This window comes from Podarcis pityusensis (genome assembly GCF_964106645.2).
Source record: "Podarcis pityusensis genome assembly, chromosome: 15".
In the NCBI taxonomy this organism is placed as follows: domain Eukaryota; kingdom Metazoa; phylum Chordata; class Lepidosauria; order Squamata; family Lacertidae; genus Podarcis; species Podarcis pityusensis.
The window spans coordinates 45,235,223-45,254,866 of NC_138040.1; the positions used below are offsets into that span (position 1 = coordinate 45,235,223).

Genomic DNA, 19,644 nt, shown 5'->3' on the forward strand with positions numbered 1-19,644 from the left:
CTCCCCACTGTTTGTGTTTTGTTTCTTTTGCATTGGAATGAATGGGGTTGTAAAGACAGCAAAGTTTATGTAATTATTGGCCCATTTAGCTCAATCTTGTCTTCAGTGACCGGCAGGCACTCTCCAGGGTTTCAGACAGGGGACAGTCTCAGCCCTACCTGGAGATACTGAGGATTGAACCTGAGACCCTTTGTGTTCAAGCTATTCCTCAAAGCAGGATTGTAGGATGGTGAGGGATGCAGAGCAAATTTTGAATATGGAGGCAAGCTCAACAAATCTGAAGGAAACCAATGAGATATATAAAGCCCACAAGCAGCCTCCAGAGGGCCTTTGCTGAGGAATAGGATCCATGATTAAGATGCAGAATATATGGAGACAGTGGATAGAGAGTTTCTCTTTCATAATGCTAGAACGTGGAATCACCCAGGTGGATTGTTTCTTTGATGGAGTTGTAATACAGCGAGATGGTCATACTACTGATGTATGGAAGGGATCAGATTTCTTGTTTTATGTAATTTCAGTCTATTTAGTGGGTATTGTTATTCATACAAATCTGTGTTATGTATTTTAAGGGTGTGAACAAAACATGTTTGAAAGAACAGTAGGCTTAAACAGTCCATCATTAGGGAGCAGGCTGGACTTCCTTCTCCTTGTTTCCTGCTTGGCAGGGGGTTGGACTCGATGGCCCTTGTGGTCTCTTCCAACTCTATGATTCTATGATTCTACATGAATGTGAAGCTGGGATGTGACACTATTTCATTAGCCAAATATAAAGGTAAAGGACCCCTGACAATTAAGTCCAGTCACGAACGACTCTGGGGATGCGGCGCTCATCTCGCTTTACTGGCTGAGGGAGCCGGTGTTTGTCCACAGACAGTTTTTCCGGGTCATGTGGCCAGCATGACTAAGCTGCTTCTGGTGCAATGGAACACCAAAACCAGAGCAGCACATGGAAACACCATTTACTTTCCCGCCGGAGTGTCCAGGTGTGAGGCTTCATCTCCGGTCAGCGTAATGGAGAAAGCTCACAAACAGGGTGTCAAGTCAGGGTTCAGGGCAGGTCTGGGCATCTCCAAAGGTTGTGAAAGGAGTGTCCAGGTGTGAGGCTTCATCTCCGGTTAGCGTAATGGAGAAAGCTCACAAACAGGGTGTCAAGTCAGAGGGGGAAGGATCTGACGGAGAAGACACAACTGCTGGCCCAAATGGGTCAGTAGGGTATCAGGTCACAAGTGCGTGGAAAAGTGTCGCACAGTGTGATTCTGGGAGTGTTGAAGGGGTTCAACAGGTGCCTGGGAAAGATGCCGGGAAGTGGCATAAGGCAAAGGGGAAGGTGTTGAACTCAAAAAGGTCTTGTCAGAATGGTTCGGCAAGAGGGGGTGTTGGGTTTGGAACTTAACAGGTTAAGTTGTTCCCATGATGCCTCAACATTCTGACGTCAGCTTTCGAAGCTGGGAGGAGCTGGGAGGAGTTACGTTCTGTTCCTCTCTGGTTCTCTGAGAGAGAAGGTCGCAGTTTGTCATGGCTGCGGTGAGCCCAGGAAACTCCCTGCATGCTTTCGAACTGCTTGCTTCTATTTCTAGGGATTGTTTTGTGGATTTTACAAAATTACATGCTTTTGTTTTAATGTGTTCCTTTACCTGTGCTTATGCTCTTGAGAACTGTTCTAAGTTGCAAGGAAACGTTTTGTGTGCTTTCACTGAGCAGCTGACAATTACTATTGTCTATTACATGTCTATTGCATAAATACTATTACTATTACAATTATTAGCAGAAACAACAAAAACAACCCTGTTTCCCACCCCTGCACCACTTCATAGAGTGCTGGAAACAATGCTGATGTGATGGCAGGACCCCCCCCCCCCCAGTCTTGACCACACATTATCAAGGAGAAGGTAGCATCCACATACTTGAGGTCTAAGTATGTGCCAAAATGCCTGCAGAGATCAATGTCTCAGAGGCCTGAAATGCAACTCAGAGCTTTCCTTTCTCTTTTCTTCCTGCCAGTTGAAAGCAAAAGGCACATTATGCAGAGGCACTAAAGATGAATACTGTGATCTGAAGGAGTACTGCAATGGTACCTCTGCTGAGTGCACAGAGAATTTTTATGTCCAGGATGGACAGAATTGTGAGGGGGAGACAGGGATTTGCATGGAAGGAACATGCCAAAGTGCAGATTTGTGGTGCCGCAAAGTATTTGGAAAAGGTAACTGAAAGCAGTTCTTTCTCTCATCTCTCCCTTCTGAACAGCCCTTCTCTCTTTCTTTCTCTGTCCTTCATTCCCCACACCTCACCCAGTATTCAGACTAGAAGATTTTGATTTTTAATCAGGCAGATTTCAAGAGATGCAGCAGTCTCCTTGAAGCTGCTGTGTACATTACTCATGCATCCCTTTTCAGGGACTGGCAGGGGTAGCAAAGAGTGTTCTGAGGTGTCTGACAGGCCATTACAGAACATTATGTCCCCAATCTGCAGCCTCGGGAAAGAGAGCAATGGGATTGTGGGGCCTCTCTGTCTGCTTATCTGAAAGACCCAACAGGTTTGGTTCCTCCCCACTGAATCATTCCATTCTAGCTACCGTATTTTTCCATCTATAAGACGGCCCCATGTATAAGACGCCCCCATGTATATTTTTGGGGACTCAGATTTAAGAAAATGGGGGGAGATGGCCCAGAGTATAAGATGCCCCCTAATTTTTGACATTTTTTTTAAGGGGAAAAACCTAGTCTTATACACGTAAAAATACGATAATCATTAGAAGAATGTCGTAAGTTCTAAGAACTAGTACCTGAGCTTTCTTCCTCTCCACTTCCCTCTCAATCCCTTTTGTCTTTTAGATTGTAAGCCTGAGAGCAGGAACCATCTTATCAATGATATTTCTGTGCCATTCTGGAAACCTTTTGTTGTTGCTGCTGCCACTGCTGCTAAAGAATAGGATGAAAATGCTTCATATCAATAAATAATAATTCTGATCTATATTGCAGATTCAAAAAGTGGATCATCTCAGTGTTATGAGGAAATCAACAGTCAAAAGGACAGGATGGGACATTGTGGTTCCTCTGCCAAAGGATATGAGAACTGTCAGTGGCAGTACGTTTTGAACAAAAATGGAAATTGTGTGATGAGAAGGTCACATTCCTACCACTAAGCATTTATGAAATACTGCCCAAAGCAGCGGTGTTTGTGCAGCAGGAAGTTTTACAGGGTGGATATACAGGGTACAACTTATTCTGTCACACACCTGCACCTGATGTGTGCTAAAACTCATTTGAATCAGCATCACTTGACAGCATGATACAGAGGTCATAGTCCAGGCAAACAAGAGATGTGGTAAAACTACTAGAAATATGGCTCCCTCTTTCATGCAAAAGTCACAAATTTGGTTAAACTACTGTTATAACTGTTATATAGTGCCTGAGTTCTGTTCGACATAACTGGCAATCTGGTGTGTTCCAGTCCAGGACCAAAATAGCCTTCTCCTCAGCAGTTTTATGAGGAGCAAATTAGAACAAGTGTGAAAAAACTTTGGCCTTCCAGGTGCTGCTGCAGTACAATGCAGCAGCATTGGCCATTAACCATGTAGGCTGGAGCTGATTGGTGCTGTAGTTCAGCAACATCTGGAGAGCCAAATGTTCCCCACACCTGGACTAGAACAACCAGCATACCAAATGGTTACACAGCCTTTCCGAATCTGGTGTCCTCCATGTGTTTTGGATTGCACCTCCTATCATTTCCAGCCAATCCTGTGATGCTTGGGCTGATTGTAGTCCAAGCATCACCATATGGCTTTGCTGGCCTGTGTGCTGCTTATTGGCAGCATATTTCCAGGTCAGTTCTAATAGAATCGTAGGGTCATGGAATTGTGGAGTTGGAAGGGTCCCAAGGTTAATCTAGTCCAGCCCCCTGCAGTGCAAAAATCTCAGCTAAAGCATCTGTACAGATGGCCATCCAACCTCTGCTTAAAAACCTCCAAGTTCACAACCTCCCAAAGGAACTCCCAAAGTTCCACTGTGAGTTCTCACTGTAAGAAGGTTTTCCCTGGTGTTTCGTTGGAAACTCCTCTCTTGTAACTTGAATCTTATCCTCCAGAGCAGGAGAAAACAAGCTTGTTCCCTCTTCCATGTGACAGCCCTTGAGATGTTTGAAGATGGCTATCATATCTCCTCTCAGTCTCCTCTGTTCCAGGCTAAACATACACAGCTCCTTCAACCATTCCTAATAAGGCTTGGTTTGAGCTATGCTCATGCAATTCCCTTTTTCAGGAATTCTGGCAATGAACCAACACTTTACCTGTAGGTTCTCCAATAGCTGTGTTATGGGAGATTCATTATTCTAGGCATCTGATATCACCTGTGAGTCCTCCCACACACCCATGCTTCTTTTGCAGGGACCTCAAGTGTGGCAAGCTGGTGTGTGAATATCCAGGTAAAAAGCCTTATGCTGTCGAAAATGCAGCGATAATTTATGCAAAGGTGCAGAATCGCTTGTGTGTCACTTTGGACTACATGAAAGGGCCGGGAGTGAAGGACCCATTCTTGGTTCGTGATGGCTCCATCTGTGGGGATAATAAGGTAAGGGTCTGAAGCATGGATTCTGAAGCAGTCCCAACAGGTTTGATTTCTGGTCGGGATAGTGCAGTTCTGTTGGTGTGGACAAATTGCCAGGAATGTTGGGGTCTCTATCCTGCAAAAGTGAACTGGAGCAAACAACTGCTCTGGGATGTGGTTCAGCAAGGCAATGGGATGTGCATTTGCAAGGGTCTGGTATATTCAGTGGCGTGCTGTCTCTCCATGTTGCCGCTGGCTAGATCTGTCCATGAATTTGTTCAGTCCCTTTTAAAGTCATCAAAGCTACACACACACACACACACACACACACACACACACATTTTCAAGTTTTCTATTTACACAACATACTTTTTAATCATGCATTGTACAGACTTCCCAACCTGTCACTATATGATATACCCCTGTACCCCTCATGAGGTTACAATTCCCAGAGTTTTCTGGAAAGAGGGCTTGACTGTTACATTGTTCTGGGAATTATAGCTCTGGAGTGGGAGGAGTAGGGATCTCTTAACTCTCAGCACCCTTAACAAAACTACAGCTCCCAGAATTCTTTGGGGGAAGCCATAATTGTTTAAAGTGGTAGCATACTGTATAGTGCAGATTTGACCTGTTATTGTAATGATATACCTCCGTTTATGAACTGCCCGGTTCACGAACAACTCAGAACCCGAATGCTGCAAACCCAGAAGTAGATGTTCCGGTTTGTAAACTTTGCCCCGGAAGCCGAACGTGCTCCCGAGCTTCCGTTTTTCCTGTTGCGCAGCAAATCTGAGTCCCCCGCATAGTAATTAAGCCTTTCCCCTCCCGCTTCTGCCCTTGCACGGCTCATTTGCATCCCCCCATTTTAATTCAAGCCTTTTCCCTCCCACTTCTCCCCTTGCACTGCTCATCTGAGTCCCCGTCCCCCCTGTCGTAATTAAAGCCTTCTGTTTCTGATTGCAGTGTTCTGAGGTAATACTTGATGCTTTTGTTTTTGCTATTTTTTGCGTTTTTGTTTGCATGACTTTTTCATTTTAGTGACTGTGGCTTGTTTTTCGTTTTATGGCTACCATCAGTGCAGGTAAGGAAAAAATAATTATTTTAATTTTTATCATCTACAATACTGTCTTATTTATAGTACAGAACATTGATTATTGCTTTTATTTTATGGATCAGTGGTCTTGTTAGATAGTAAAATTCATGTTAAATTGCTGTTTTAGAGGTTGCTTTTCATAGTCTGGAACGGATTAATCCATTTTCCATTACTTTGTATGGGAAAGCACGCCTTGGTTTAAGAACACTTTGGTTTAAGAATGGACTTCCAGAATGGGTTAAGTTTGTAAACCGAGGTACCACTGTATTGATATGCATTTATGCTGTTCTGTTCTGAGTCACTTTGGGCACATTTATGTAGGAAAGCAGCATACAAATAGAAATAATAAATGCATATTACCTGTTAAAATGGAGATGATAGGGGTATATGGAAAAGGTGTACAATCCCCCTCTTTCCCTTTGCATGCAATCTGTCTCCCCTCCAGTCTCCTCTGTCAGTTACTTAGGTATGCATGTGTGTCCAGCCTCAAAGGGCAAAGGTCTCTCATGGCTATTATTCCATCTGGCTGCGTGTTTGCCTGAAGTGGTCCCAATTTTATTTTTTAGGTTTGCATGACCCAGAAATGTGTGGATAGGTCTGTATTAAAAACAACTTGTGATCCAGTGAAAAAGTGCAACAGGAAAGGAGTGAGTAAAAGCAACATTATTTTCCTAATAGTATCAGATGTCTGGCATATTGCTTTGCAAATATGTTTAGCAGTCATCCCCTCTCCAGGGCTATGTGGGAAAGGCAGTTTTTCAAGGAGCAGCTTAGGAGGAGCTCCTTTTATTCAATTTATGCATCTCTTTACTCAGCCAGAATGAGACAAGTTACAGGGATAGCAACATATAAAATAATATAAAGATAGAATAAGAATCCTGATACCAATGCTGGTGTGCAGATACCTATAACATTTTTTTAAAAAAGATTGATCTAGTATTTTCCCATCACACCTGCTGACCTTTGGCTTTCAAAATTCTGACATCTGGGTAGAATCAGTGGTGTAACCTAGGACAGGTCAAGGGGTGGAGCCAGGAGTCTAATGACCTCTAGTACGGTATTCTTGAACCTTGTGTCCCTAGGTTGTTATGTATTCAGTGGTCTGTGTTTGCCTTAGCTTGAGTCTGAGCTCCTGTGTTCTGATTCGATACATGATGTCCAATCACAGATATTTCAGGATTTGGGCCGCTGCCATTGCCCCTTGAATTCTGAGTCGCGATTCGCAGCTTGGAAGTTTAGACAGCCAATCACGTTGGGAGTGGGAGTGGCCAAGGTTTCCAGAAATGTATATAAGCACTTGCTTTGCTTCTGTTTCCCAGTTATGTAGTTCAAGAAAGGTTCTTGCTGTTATCACTGTGTCTTGCCTCATGGCAACCCACCTACACTTCACTGGCGATGGAGGTGGAATGCTAGGCTAGGTATACAGCCCTGGCTAGCTTCCACGAGCTGAAATCACTGCTGGGGAACTTTCGCCTCAGCTGAGCTGAAATCACTAACTGCAGCCACAAGGCAGATCACACAGAGCAATTATCATTGCCACCCATGGCCGCATTGAGGAATTTGACACCACGGTTACAGGGAAATGGGACTCCTATGCCACCTGGCTTGAGTTCTTCCTCATAGCCAATAAGGTGACTGTCCCCGAACTGAAGCGGGCTATGCTGTTCAGTGTGTGGGCCTGCTACATTTGAGATTGCCCAGGCTCTGGTGGCCCGAGCCAAACTAAACAAGACAACGTTTGATGCAATAATGCTGAGGCTGAGGATGCACTTCGCTTCCCAGCCATCAGAGATTGCCTGCCGGTATGCCTTCTACAAATGAGACCAGGCCTCAGGTGAATCCACTGTGGCCTTTGTTGCAGCTTTGCAGCAGGCCTCCTGCCACTGCAACTTCAGTGACCTGGAGACAGTGTTCTGTGACTGTATTGTGTCTGAAGCTACAGCGCCGCCTTCCAGGTTGCCTTAGATGAGGCCCTGACAGCAGAGACAGCTGACAAAACAACGAGAGAGACTCGCCAAGCGCACAGCCCACCCATGGCACGGAAGGCTGAGGCTGTGCATTCTGAGGAGATTGTGGACAGTGAGGAAGACGAGGAGGTCCTGAGACTGCTCCTTGACTCATCCAAGCGTTTTGGCCAACAGGGGTGCCTTGCACCAGTTGTGGGGGCCTGCATGAACGCCAATCATGCTGTTTCCACGACGCCCAGTGTCGGCCATATTGCACACACCTGCCAAATGAAGGAGCAGCACATACCTCCAGCACACACCCGGCAACCAACGTTAGGAACTGGGGAGGGTCGTCGTGGGATTTCACGTGTGGAAGAATGCCACACCATCACAAACTGTGCCTGCACAATGAGGCCAGCTGCCATGTCTATTCAGAGTGTGCAGCAGCCAACCTGTGACTTCTCAAGTCTCCAGGGGGTCCCATGCAAAATGGAGGTTGACTTCGGGTCAGTGCTCTCAATTATTTCTGCAGAGACGTACCGTCGCATCTGCCAGAAGGGAAAAAAACCAGCCTCCTTGGCCTCAATTGGTTCGATGCACTGGGCATCCATGTCACCAGGGTGCAACACATCAGCCAGTTCAGCTACGAGGCCATCTGTGACGAGTTCGCAGCTGTGTTTCATGGGGTGTTGGGGTGCAACAAGGGCCCACCAGTTGCACTGAGTCTCAACCTGGCTGTTGTACCGATTCACATGAAGGCTCGGTGGGTGCCATTTGCCCTGAGTTTCTTTCGTTTTGGCTGTTCAGCTGGAGAAGATGTCTGCTCGATCTCTGGGTTGATTTATGATGTTTTTCTACTCATTAAAGACTTCTTTAGATTAGCAAGAAGCCTGCGTACAGTCTTTGATTTATCACCGACACAAGGCACCTTTCTGCTGCTGCAATACTCTGCTGAGAGCCAGGAAGAGAGCTTGAAGCTCAGATCGGGACAGGGAAGTGTGCCGGGCTCCATTACATTCCTTACAGACCAGCATTCACCTGGTGACCTAAAAGTGAAACTAAAGAAGTGCCATGGACAGATCACTTCCTGGTGCAACTGGACTTCTCCGCGACCCTTCCCCTCTGCAGGGAGGTGCGACCGATTGGGATGGTCCACCCCCACCACTTAATGGATCCAAATGGTTTCCAGAGAGTGGTAGGGGATGTTTTATCCCATGTTGATGGTCTTTCAGCTGATGGCCCGTTGGAATGTAGAGTTAACAAGGGCTATTGACTGTTTGGCTCCGAAGCACCCTCTCCAATTGCATGGAGCCCGGACAGCCCCTTGGTTTTCCACGGATCTAAGGGCAATGAAACAATCGCTGAGATGGCTAGAGCACCAGTGGCGGATAACTCATTCTGAATCTCACCGGACACGGGTTAGCGCTCAATGTCAAGCCTACAAGTGGTGATAGTGACGGCGAAGAAGACCTTCTTCACTGCCTCTATTGCATCTGCAGAAAACAGCAGCAGGAGACTCTTTCAGGTGGTTCACAATTTAGCGGAACCACCTGCTCCATCGGGGCCCAGTACAGGCCACATGATCGCCTGCAATGGTTTTGCAAAGTTTTTTGCTCAGATTCAGGAAGAGGTAGAGTCTACTGTGGGAACAGGACTGGGACGGGAGAGCGCTAGAGTCCTGTCTAGTCAAGTTGCGTGGGGTCAGTTCCAATCTGTTACCTCTGAGGATGTGGACAGGCTGCTTGGACAACTGAAACCAACCACCTATCTCCTTGATCCTTGCCCATCCTGGCTTATAAAAGCTAGCCGGGAAGGGCTGGGCGATGGGCTCTGCGGGGTAATGAATGCTTCTCTCTGTGAGGGAGCCTTCCCAGACCCGCTGAAAGAGGCGGTTATCAAAGTGCTTCTTAAAAAACCATCTTTAGATGCAGCCAATATGGCCAACTATTGCCCAGTCTCTAATCTTCCTGAAATATACTCAGAGTCGCAAAGTGATTTCATGCTCTTTATTCAGCTCATAGTGGTGAGGAGGAATGGAAGTCCCCTCAAAGTATCTGCTTTATATACATTATTTACACAATGGGCTGCACGTGATTGGCTAATTCCGGTCTTCTCCTGTAGGCCAATCAGGTTGTGGATTCACTTCTATCTGGAGCTGGATTGGGTGGTTCCTGCCGACCAATCATACTGCTGCATTGTTCTAGGACCAATCAGACTGCTGCATTTTGGATCCGATTCAACTCAGTACGTAACACCCCTCCCCTCTAAGTTCCAGTTCTGCCTGGGAGGTCGCATTCATAGTCCTCGAGGTACACCGGCGGCCTACGTGTGCGTTGCGGCCTGGGGTGTTCCCTGGGCCGGGGTTCAGGTTCTGGCTCGTGTTCCAAGGATGCTGGCTGTGATGGGGCCATTTGGTCTGGTACAACCAGCTCACTCAATCGTGGTTCTGGTTCCGGTGTCCTTTCGGCCTTGCGTGTCCTTTCTGTATTTACTGATTCTGCCTCTCCTGCTGGCCCCTCTTGTTCTATGGGCCTCATTGCCCCACTGTTCCCTTGGGACTCCTCTGACCTGTCCTCCTCCTGGTTTTCTCCCGGGAATCGTCGCCATATCTGGTCGCAGTGGCGGCGCCAGCATTGCCCCCCATCCGTTAGCACCTCGTACGACACGGGGCGAATGACCCTGGTGACTGTGGCGGGTACCCATGCTGGGCCTGCCCCAAAATTCTTTGCGTACACTGGGTCCTGGCCCACGAAGGTCCGGGGGTTCTGGCCTTCCCCCACCACTACCTCATCCTGAGCTCTATCGGGGTGAAGGTGGTCCAATCTGATTGCAAGGCGCCGACCCATTAGTAGTTCAGCGGGGCTCCGGCCAGTTGTTGGGCTGGGGATGCTGTGCTGTGCTAGGAGGAATGTGGCAAGGCGGTACTCCCAATCCCCTTGCGTCATGCGGCGAAGGGTGTCCTTGGTGGTCCGCACCATGCGTTCTGCTTGGCCATTGGTGGCAGAGTGGAATGGCGCCGAACGGATGTGGTGGATGGCGTTCTGCGCTGTGAAGGTTTGGAATTCTCCTGACGTAAATGCAGTCCCGTTGTCTGAGATGAGAGTGTCAGGGAGCCCGTGGGTTGCAAACAGCCTGCATAGTACCCGGATGGCTGTGGAAGTGGATGGTACCAGTGCGACTTCCAGCCATTTGGTGTAGGGGTCCACCACTATGAAGAATGTTTTCCCCTGAAAGGGGCCAGCGAAGTCCACATGCAGGCGTGACCATGGTGCTCGGGCAGACACCCAGGACTGGACTGGGGCCCTTGGAGGATCTGGGCGGGATTCTTGGCAGGCCTGGCAGTGTTTGACCCAGGCCTCTATCTCTCCGTCGATCCCCGGCCACCACACATAACTCCTGGCAAGGGCCTTCATTCTCACTACCCCTGGATGTGTCTCGTGTAGGGCTGTGAGGACCCTTTTGCGGAGGGGCTGGGGAACAACGACCCTGCTTCCCCATAACAGGCACCCCTTGTGGGCCGACAGTTCATGTTTGCGGGTTGTGTAGCTGGCGAATTCTGGCCCGGGGCTGCTGCTGGGCCATCCCGTCCACACCCAGTCCAGGACTCGGGAGATGACTCTATCTTTCTTGGAATTGTGTGCAACCTCTTGTGCCTGAATAGGGCGATCGGGAAGCAGCTCCAGGCTCATAACCTCTTGTGCAGGTGCTGGGTCACGGCCTGTTTCCAGTAGTGGTAGCCTGCTGAGGGCGTCCGCATGGCCCATCGCCTTCCCAGGGCGGTGAATCAGTGCATACTGGTAGCTGGCAAGGAAAATTGACCACCTGAGGACGTGAGGAGACAGTACTCGGGCGGTCTGCTTTTCGGGGGCAAACAAGCCAAGCAATGGCTTGTGGTCAGTCACCACGGTAAAGGGCCGCCCGTACAAGAAATCATGGAATTTTTTTACTCCCTTCACGATTGCCAGACCCTCCTTGTCGATTTGCGAGTAGTTCCGCTCGGTTGCGTTGACTTCCTTAATTCTCTCATTACAGAATAAGGAAGCGTCTCGTACAATACCTGCTGTTGAGCAGTTCCTGGGTTTGTATAGGTGATAGGGAAAGCAGATGGCATTTCACCAGCCCATTCAGACTCTTCCTCTAAGGACAGGAGCCCTTTTTGCCTAGCCAGAGAGAGCGCAGCGCGCACAGCTCCTGTAGAGCACACAGGGGCTGTGGCAGGCGAAGGAGGGATGGGGGGGAGGATGTGGGCTGAGACGGTTGAGGCGTAGGGAGGGGTTGGCAGGGTTGCAAAGGAGGCAAAAGCTTTGGGTAAGGTGGGGGATTGTCTGCAATGGCTAAAAGGGCAGGGGCCGAAGGAGATGCCTGAGGTCCTAATTTAGCAACGGCATCTGCACATTTCTGCCAAGTGAGCAGACAATGAATTGGAGCCCTCGGTTCTGCAAAGAGGGTTTTTCTGATCTTCTGCCAAGTTTCTATCCCCAAAGAACCTGTTTCAGGGTACCAGGGGCACTGGCAAGCAATCTCACATAACAATGTTTCAATTTCTTTTAAAGAAATATGAGCACCCGCCACCCGCTGTCTAACGAGATGGAGGAATTCTTTGGCATGCTCCTTTTGGAATTTAGTCAATTCCCCCCCTCCATACTCACGAAATAGTGAGACTTTTCCAGTCGAGTGAAGTATGAGGCTGCGTAAAGGGATCTGGCACGTCGAGGTCACCAGATGTTGGGTTGAAATAACGACAGATGAGTAGCAAGTGTCATGTGAGAGGCATCTCTCGAGCAAGTCCCGAGGAGACTCTTTTATTGAATATTACAACATTGCCACAGGTGCGCTCATTGCTGATTGGTTGACACAAATACAAAGCAACTTGTTGCTGATTGGTTAACACAAGTACAAAGCAAAGGTTACATATAGGCATTAATCAGCAATAGATTAAAGGCTGGGAAAGGGGGCATAGAACTAGACAGGTATGAAACCTCCTAATTAAATTATAACTAGTGTCAGGGGTTCAGGAGCAGAGGCACAGGAAAGGGAGGAAATAGAGAGCGAGGGGGAGGAGTCCGAAGGTAATGTTAGCGATGACAGCGGTCCGAGGTCTCTGAGTCTTTCCAGCGAATCGGAAGATTCACAGAAAGGGGCTCCCATGGGGGGTGCCGAGGGGGACACCCCAGGAAGAAGGGGCCAGAGGGGACTCAGAGAGAAGCAGTTGGAAATCAGGACCAGCATCCACACCAGAGTGCAGTAGGGGGGAGGAGTCCCAGGCATCGGGATCAGGCGGCGCACTGCCAGTGGGAGGACATGAGTCAGGATTGGCCACGCCTCCATCGGGGAGCGAGGAAACGGTCGAGAGGAAGGTTGAAGGCTGGGCGCGCGCGCCAAGTTCAAATGTACAGGAGGGCGGTGCAGTTGGCAGCCCGGATAGGGAGCCAGGTCCCAAAGCCCACCGAAAAGACGGGGAGGAGTCAGGGGGGTCAACGTCAGCGTCAGAAGAATCCAGGAAGGAAGGGACCCCGGGGGGTAGCAGGACCCAGAGGAGAAAGGAGAGACGGAAGAGGTGGAGTAAGGCTAGAATCTTAAACTGGTGTACAGGGGGCGGAGACTCAGATGGAGCTTCGCCGATCTAACCATGAGACGTAGAGTTGCACGCAGCAGCTTGAGAATGGAAACTGTAACTCAATAAAGACTTTTGTTTAATGATCGCTGGCTAGCGTGATCCTCTGTGAGCTAGGATCTGGAAGCAGCTCTGACAACTAGTGATTGATATAGCAAGACTAAAACAATTACTAATGATTGATCATAACATGAAAGAATATAATAATCGCGTTCCGTAGATGTGGTCAACTATGCATTAAGAACAGGTCAGAGTATAATGTTTTCATGAACTTAATATGAACTGAACATCCTAGGGAGATGAGGGAATGTCTTGGTATTTAGAACAGGTTGTGCAGCATGTGCAGAAGCAGAGAAAAGCTTAGAAGCAAGGAAAAGTATGCCACCGGTACCTCTCTTCCATCCGGGAGTTGGTGTCCCAGGACAGCGCCGATGCCATAGGGCGAGGCGTCGCATGCTAGCACCACCGGCAGCCTCTCGTTGAAGTGTGCCAAGACCGAGTTTGAGACAAGCAAGTTCTTGACTGCCTGGAATGCGGCCTCCTGGTGCTGGCCCCACACCCAAGGGGCCCGCTTGTCCAGGAGTCTGTGTAGGGGCTCTGCTACCGCCGCCTTGTGGGGAAGGAAGGAATGGTAAAAGTTCAATAGTCCCAAGAAGGCCTGAAGTTCAGTCTTGCTCTTGGGTGCTGGGGCATCACAAATGGCCCGTACCTTGTCCCCAGTCAGGCGGACCCCTTCTGCGTCCATCATAAATCCCAGAAAGTCTACCTGAGGCACTCCTAGTAGACATTTTTCCCGCTTCACCTTGAGACCCGCCGTCTGGAAACGGTGCAGAACGGTGCGGAGGCGGTCCTCAAACTCCTCTGGTGTGGGCCCCGCAATCAACACATCATTGAAGAAGGGGGTGACGCCAGGAATCCCTTTAAGGAGAGAGTCCATTAGATTCTGGAATATGCCTGGTGCCACACTGACACCGAATTGCAGCCGCTTTACCCTGAATGCTCCTCTGTGCGTCACAATTGTCTGTGCCTCTGCTGTGGCCTCATCTACTGGCAGCTGTTGATATGCTTGGGCCAAGTCCAGCTTGCCAAAAATTTTTGACCCAGCCAGGGTGGCAAGGACATGGCTGACCACTGGCACTGGGTATGCGTTGGCCGTGAGGGCCTTGTTTATGGTACATTTGTAGTCTGTGCAGATGCGGACTGAACCATTAGGCTTGACGGGTGTGACGATTGGGGTTTCCCAGGGGGCATTAGGCACCTGCTCCAGCACTCCTTGCTCCACGAGCTGGTCCAATTCCTCGTCTATGCGGGGTTTCAGGGCGAACGGGACCCGGCGGGCCTTGAGCCTGACAGGTCGTACTGCAGGGTCAAGCTGTAGAGCAATGGGGGGGCCCGTATACTGTCCCAATTTCCCATCGAAAACCCCCAGGAATTCCTTGCATATGGCGTCCACGTCCACTTGTAAGCTAGTGTGGTTCACTCCGGTGACGGCTAGCCCCAGTGGTCCAAACCATGCCAATCCCAGTAAGCTAATGTAGGGGCCTTTGACCACAAGCAAGTCCAGTTGCTGCATCCGCCCTCGATATTGCACCCTGAAGGTCCCCACCCCCATTGTGGGGACCTTACGTTTCTGGAAGTCCCGGAGGGTGAATGGGGCCGGCCGGTTTGGGACCCCCAGTAGGACACAGTTTCCTTAAGGTTCTTGCCGAGATTATGGATAGAGTTGAACCCGTGTCAAGCTCCATGCGGCACGGGGCCCCCTCTATCTGTACCTCTACATAAATTTTCTCTATGTTGGGGTGGAGCAACTGGTATACCTGGAAGTCCGTGAGCTCCGTTGAGTTGCCTTGGTGCGTTGGGCCCCGGGACCTGGGGCTCTTGGATTGGTCATCTGGTGTCGGGTGGGCCGGGCCTGACACACCTGGGCGATGTGTCCTGATTTTCTGCACTGCCTGCACTCTGCGTTGTGGAAACGGCAGGTCCTCCTCTCGTGACTTTCCCTGCAGCTTGCACAGTTCCCTCCTTCTCGTCGAGGCAGCTGTGGTATGTGTGCTGCTTGAGTGCGCTGCTGTACTCGGTGCACCTCCTCCCTGTCAGATCCTGAGTCGTCGGTGAGGTCTTTGTGGTGGACCCTCGGTTGGGACGGCAGGCTCGGCCGTGCCTCTTGCGTCGCCCTCTCGGCAGCTTCCGTTGCCAGGGTGACCTGGAACGTTAGGTCCTTCTTAGCGTAGAGGCGTCGTTGCAGCTTCTCATCCTTCAGGCGACCGACGAGGCGGTCACGAAGCATGTTCTCCAACTCTGAGAAGTTGCAGAACCGGGCGGCTTGGCGGAGAGAGGTCACAAACCCAGTTATGGTTTCCCCAGGGGCTTGCCGCTTTGTGTAGAAGGCATTTCGACGAGCCACCACTGAGGGCTGCGGCGAAAAGTGCCCCTTCAGCTGTTCCATTATTGTTTTGTATGGAACAGTAGCGACGTCTTCAGGCGCAAGGAGAGCCCGGGCGATTTCAAACGTCTCCTCTCCGCAGACGCTGAAGAATATCGCCCTCTTCTTGGCGTCTTCTTCGTCGGTGACCCCTTTGGCTTCTAGGAGGAAGGTGAAACGGGAGGTGTACGCTTCCCAGTCTCCAGATGCTGGGTTGAACGGCGAGAAGCTGCTGTCGGTTGCCATTCTGAGTTCCTTGTGTCCCGGAGCTGAAGCCTGGATACACGGTGCGAGGCAGCGGTGCGGCAGGTGGCGGTGCTGCGGTGCTGTGTGTAGCAGTCAGCTCAGCGGGATCCCACCTTCATCGCCAGTGAAATATACTCAGAGTCACAAAGTGATTTCATGCTCTTTATTCAGCTCATAGTGGTATCTGCTTTATATACATTATTTACACAATGGGCTGCACGTGATTGGCTAATTCCGGTCTTCTGTAGGCCAATCAGGTTGTGGATTCACTTCTATCTGGAGCTGGATTGGGTGGCTCCTGCCGACCAATCATACTGCTGCATTGTTCTAGGACCAATCAGACTGCTGCATTCTGAATCCTATTGTTCTAGGACCAATCAGACTGCTGCAGTTTGGATCCTATTCAACTCAGTACATAACACTTCCATTCTTGGGCAAGGTGAATGGCAAAGGTTCTTGCTGTTATCACTGTGTCTTGCCTTGTCGGAACCCACCTACACTTCACAGGTATTGCTGGACTGCAACTCCCTTAATACCCAGACAGATTAGGCAATGAAAAACACTGTTCTAGCAGAAGCAAACTTAATTTGTTTATAGTCCCATGGGTGGTGTTGGCAGTTTAACTGGGCTGAACCTTTGCTTGTATCCAGTGTGCAGTGAAGATGTTGCTCAGTGAAGGAAGTGATTGTGGGAAATCAGTTCCCCATGGCTGCTACAACAAGGTGTTGTGTTGCTCTGCCTCCATACAGCTTGCATAACTAATTGTCGGGGCCAGAATTTAACTGTTGGTCAGGGCTTGCCTCACTCCGTGTGTGGCACTTTGCAAGCAAAGCCCCAACAACCAGCTGATTGTTGCCAAGAGAGCACCTGTCAGATTTGACCTGCTTGAAGTTGGGGAGATAAGGATCAGGCCCACTGGCTGGACCTCGTTCCCCATCCCTGATTGAACAGAAACAGCAACTGCAGACGAAGCACAGAAAAGCATCCTGGCATTTCCAGAACAATCCTGTAATGGCAGAAATATATGGAGTGAGTGGAGTAGTCAGGATGAAAGTTGGGCTTCATCAAACATTCTTTGGAAGCACTCATCTCAAATGCATTTACCCTTTGTTGGAAAAAAGTAACTGTCTGTCTTCCTGAGAGGTCACTGATAGTGGATTGCCTGGTGTTAGGATAGTGAGCCACAGTTTTGGGAGGGCTCCTGTCACAGCTGCAATGGAGGTATAAAAGCAGGACTTGTTGAATTGCCACCTGCTAGTCAAGTTGGTGGAGCCCTGCTTGAGGGAGGGGGCATATAACAACCAGATCTGGGAGATTACTATGTGTGAGATGGGAAAAGAACTGAAGATGGCAGCCTTCCCCATGCTAGTGTCTTCAAGATGTTGGATGATGAAGACTACTGGGGGATGGGTAGTCATGGCAGATCGACTGCCTCTCATCAGTGGCTGGCTGATGAGAGATAACTGCATGGCATATACAGCCAGATATATTTCCCTTTTTTCAATATTTTTTGGTCAAACATAGGAAGTTGTTTATTGACAAGGTAGACCATTGAACTGCCTACATAATGGCTCTCTAGTGTTTCAGGCAGAAGTCTAGCCTAGCTGTTAGATGCCAGAGCATTGAACAAAGCTTGGATTTTCCCATTGTGCTACAGTCCCTTCCTAAGGTGAAATTATGGTTGCAAAAGCCCTCAGAGTGGCAGGTTGTATATATATATATATATAAATAATCTTTATTGCTTTTAAAACTTACAAGAAAAGAAAAAAGAAGAAAAGAGGCTAGAGAGAAAGACAAAATAGAGCAGAGAAGAAGAAAAAGGAGAGAAAAGAAAAAACAATACAATAAACAATACAAAACACAACCTTAACACACTAAACTAAACAAAGCAAAACAACAACAATTTAAAAACATATACCATACCATTTCATTACTCTGTCTTTCATTCCCTTATTTCATCGACCTCCTCTCACCTCCCTTTTTGTATTCCACTTCTATTACTTGTTTCAGCAATTCCTTTCCACCTTTCTCTATTTTTATCATTATGAATATCTTAACATATTTTTTACCTTATTTTCCATTAATACCGAAATACTTATTTATGCCTAACTCCTTATAACATTTCTGCTAAACCCATAAAGTTTCATTCCAACAATTTTCTAACACTCATTAAATTTACAATATTTCTATATATAAACTTTAAACTTTCCCAATCTTCTACCACCATCTCTTCTCCCTGGTCTCGGATTCTGCCAGTCATTTCCGTCCATTCCATATAGTTCATCAACCTGGAGATCTTCTGTCCGAGGCTCTTAAATCTTTTCCAAGTCCCTTCTGCAGTTTTTTTTTCATATTCTTTGATGCTGAAGATGCTGAAGCGCAGGTCTTGGGGGGGCCCCGACCCAACCATGCCCCCATTCCCTCTCGACAGACCAACCAACTCTCCACAGCTAAAACCAATGTCCATACAATATCTCAAATCATGTTTCAAGGCTCCTCCAGATCCAAAGGCCCCCACAACTCCAATCACCTCCTGACCCAGATTCAGGACCCAAAGGTCAGTAAATCTCTGCATGAAAGAGTCTATCCAACCTTCCTTCTCCAATCCAAGCAGGGCTCCAATCTTCAAATTCTGACTTTTTCTATATTCATTCATAAAAGGCCTCTACTTATAGTCCTCAATTTGCCTCTGTAAGACTGGGGCTTCCACTTGTATTATTTTTGGTTCAACAACACCAACATTCTCCTTCGTCTTCTCCCCAGTTTGTCCTGTCAAAGTAGGTTCCTGTGTCAAATCCTGAACAATTTCTGTATTAATGGTCACTTTTTGTTCCAAATTAATCACTTTTTGTCCCAAGTTCTCAAGTTTGGTATTCATAGCATCCGTCTTCTTGTGGAGCTGTTCCAACGAATAGCTTATCTTACATAATACAGTCACTAAGGCTCCTTCTGTCAACATTCTTAAAATCCAAGGTCAATCTCTATTTCACACAGTTCTTATCTTGCAGCTGGAAAACCCCCAGCTCCACTCTTGTAACAGTTTCAAAAGCTCCCTCTAGAGGGAAACAGTCTCCACTTGTATCAATCCTTTTAAACACAATTTAAACTATAAAGTTAGTTTCAGTTTTCATTACTTTTCCTACTTTTTAAACGCAGATGAGGACAATGGAAACAATATATTTCTCTTATTTAGTTAGCTGTCAAAAAACGTCACTCTTTCTGGCAGCCCGTTTCCAGGTTCGGAGCAGTGGTAATTTGGTTTTTCACTCTCTCCTGCAGGCTCACTAGGTCCAAAATTTCCCCCCTCTTCTCCTGCTTCCAAGGGGGGTTTAATAGTTTTAACCGATGGAGATTTAATCCTTTACAAAAATAAACTTTCCAAGGCTTTAACTTGCAACTTCTTTGCTTCAATCTGTTTACAAAAAAGGAAGGCGGACTTCCTGTTTAAAACCTTCCCGTTTTGATGCCAAATTAATGAATTTAAGGATCTAATTTTCTGTTCTACTCACGGGTAGTTGTTTAAAATCCAATTGTCCACAGGAAAAAGTCAGCGCTCTCCGGCAACAGCGATGCGGCTTCACTCCGTGAAAGAAGCAGTCAATTCGAAGCACCGCGCCGCTCACCCCACTTCGCTCTGGATCCCCAAATCAGGGTTTCCCCGCGAGTAGGGGAGGCGCAAAGGGTGCCAGCCGAATCCCAAGTTCACAGGCTTCTCCCGCCTGTGATTTCAGTGGGTCTCCGCCTTCGCCATGGCGGTCAGACCCTAATTTCCACGGAGC

The 19,644-nt window shown here is 48.3% G+C and overlaps 1 protein-coding gene across 3 annotated transcripts in view; it reads left to right on the forward strand.

Moving 5' to 3' along the window:
- The window catches only part of LOC308463756 (disintegrin and metalloproteinase domain-containing protein 2-like), a 71,554-nt gene that overhangs the window by 35,873 nt on the left and 16,037 nt on the right, over window positions 1–19,644 (forward strand). For all 3 annotated transcript variants that reach the window (XM_080982427.1, XM_080982425.1, XM_080982426.1), the window contains 4 exons: window positions 2,005–2,203; window positions 2,982–3,087; window positions 4,385–4,568; window positions 6,204–6,284. In XM_080982427.1, coding sequence (XP_080838553.1) covers window positions 2,005–2,203; window positions 2,982–3,087; window positions 4,385–4,568; window positions 6,204–6,284 — 570 coding nt within the window. The remainder of the gene's footprint in view (window positions 1–2,004; window positions 2,204–2,981; window positions 3,088–4,384; window positions 4,569–6,203; window positions 6,285–19,644) is intronic.